The sequence below is a fragment of the Chiloscyllium plagiosum genome, chromosome 27, assembly GCF_004010195.1.
Source record: "Chiloscyllium plagiosum isolate BGI_BamShark_2017 chromosome 27, ASM401019v2, whole genome shotgun sequence".
Classification (NCBI taxonomy): Eukaryota; Metazoa; Chordata; class Chondrichthyes; order Orectolobiformes; family Hemiscylliidae; genus Chiloscyllium; species Chiloscyllium plagiosum.
The window spans coordinates 16,234,660-16,236,095 of record NC_057736.1 but is presented as its reverse complement, the minus strand read 5'-3'; the positions used below and the strand labels follow the sequence as shown (position 1 = coordinate 16,236,095).

The window sequence follows — 1,436 nt, the reverse complement described above, 5'->3', positions numbered from 1 at the left end:
GGAACTTTCCCGAACATGAATTCTCTCTTGTTGAAACAGAGAGGCTGACAATCATGGGTTCAAAGCATTGCTTAATAGTTAACTTTTCCATTCTGATGCATGTGCATTCAAAACTCAATTGTAAAGGAATTCACACGAATCAGCGTCTACCACTATTTCTCTCTCTCTTTCCCAGCTGGCCCCGACTCTTGTTCCTTATTCCTTTTGGTGGCGCTGCTAATTCGTTAGACACTATCCAATCGAATGGAGTGTTCCTAAATCATCCCCACGCTTCTTCCCAAAGATGGCTTTTCACTGGGCCACAGGGGGAGGTGAGGTGGCGTTGGTTTACTTCGCAAAATGTGGGGGCGTGGCTGGCAACTGGGGCGAGATAAATAGGGGAAAGTCCAAAACATAGCATTTCTGTTTTTAGTGAGAGGGCCGGTTACAGTACTGCAGCTGTGCAGAGAGCTACACACAGGGAGAAATAAAAGAGTGTCATCTCCGAAATCCTCCTGCAAGCAGTCACTGAACAAGGAGGTTTCATTTTTCTACCCACCCACCCCTAAGAGGAAATTTGAGAGGGAGATGAAAGCCATCAGCCCCATCCGATCTGTCCGAAGCTGTTACGAGGCGGTGTGCTGTTTGTCTGATCAGAGTTTGGCGATCTCACGGAGCAAGAACCCTTTGGAGGAGTCTATCAGCTTGATGTACGACATGAACGACTGCTACTGTAAACTGAAGGAGCTGGTCCCCAGCATTCCCCAAAACAAGAAAGTTAGCAAAATGGAAATCCTCCAGCACGTTATCGATTATATTTTTGATTTACAGATTGCATTGGAAGGTCAACAACAAGATCCCGGCAACAATCCTGCATCAAGCGGCTCTCTCCTGACACTGCAGGTAATCCCAACTCTTCCCCACTCGTTTACAGGTGATGACAGTTTCTTTTTTTGAAACTTAAGTTCTTCTCCCCTTATAACCTTTCCCCTCTCTTTACCTTTAGCGATCGGAACTGTCCACTGAAGGAGATAGTTTGGGCTTCTGTCATTGATTAACCTACCGTAAGTACCTGGCATTACATGTTATAACTAAGTGGGGCATACTTGTGGTTCTGTATGCGATGAGAGTTAAAAAAAATCATTAAAACTGCACTCCACTGTTTGGAGTGGACAGGTTTAATTAACTATAGGCGGGGATGTGGTTTTTTCACTAATAATTAAAGATTGTGAATGTAAAATCTTATTTTTAAATGGTCCAGTCCAACAACTTAATGTAATTCGATTTTAAAATCGAATAAGTTCAAACGAAAAAAAAGTTTTAGTTGTGTGTAAGAAATCATACGAAGATGGAGCGAAGGAGAATGAATTAAATGCGAGGGAAATTGAAATTTGGCAGACAAACTTCAATATAGAAATTCGAAGGATTTTAAAAATAAATAATCACTGGGCTGTGTT

The 1,436-nt window shown here is 42.3% G+C and overlaps 1 protein-coding gene across 1 annotated transcript; it reads left to right on the top strand.

Annotated features, from left to right (window-relative positions):
* Positions 1–567: 567 nt before the first annotated feature.
* LOC122563380 (DNA-binding protein inhibitor ID-3-B-like) lies at positions 568–936 on the top strand. The gene has a single exon (XM_043717121.1). It carries the CDS (start codon positions 568–570, stop codon positions 934–936), a length of 369 nt encoding a protein of 122 aa, XP_043573056.1.
* The last annotated feature ends 500 nt before the right edge of the window (positions 937–1,436 follow it).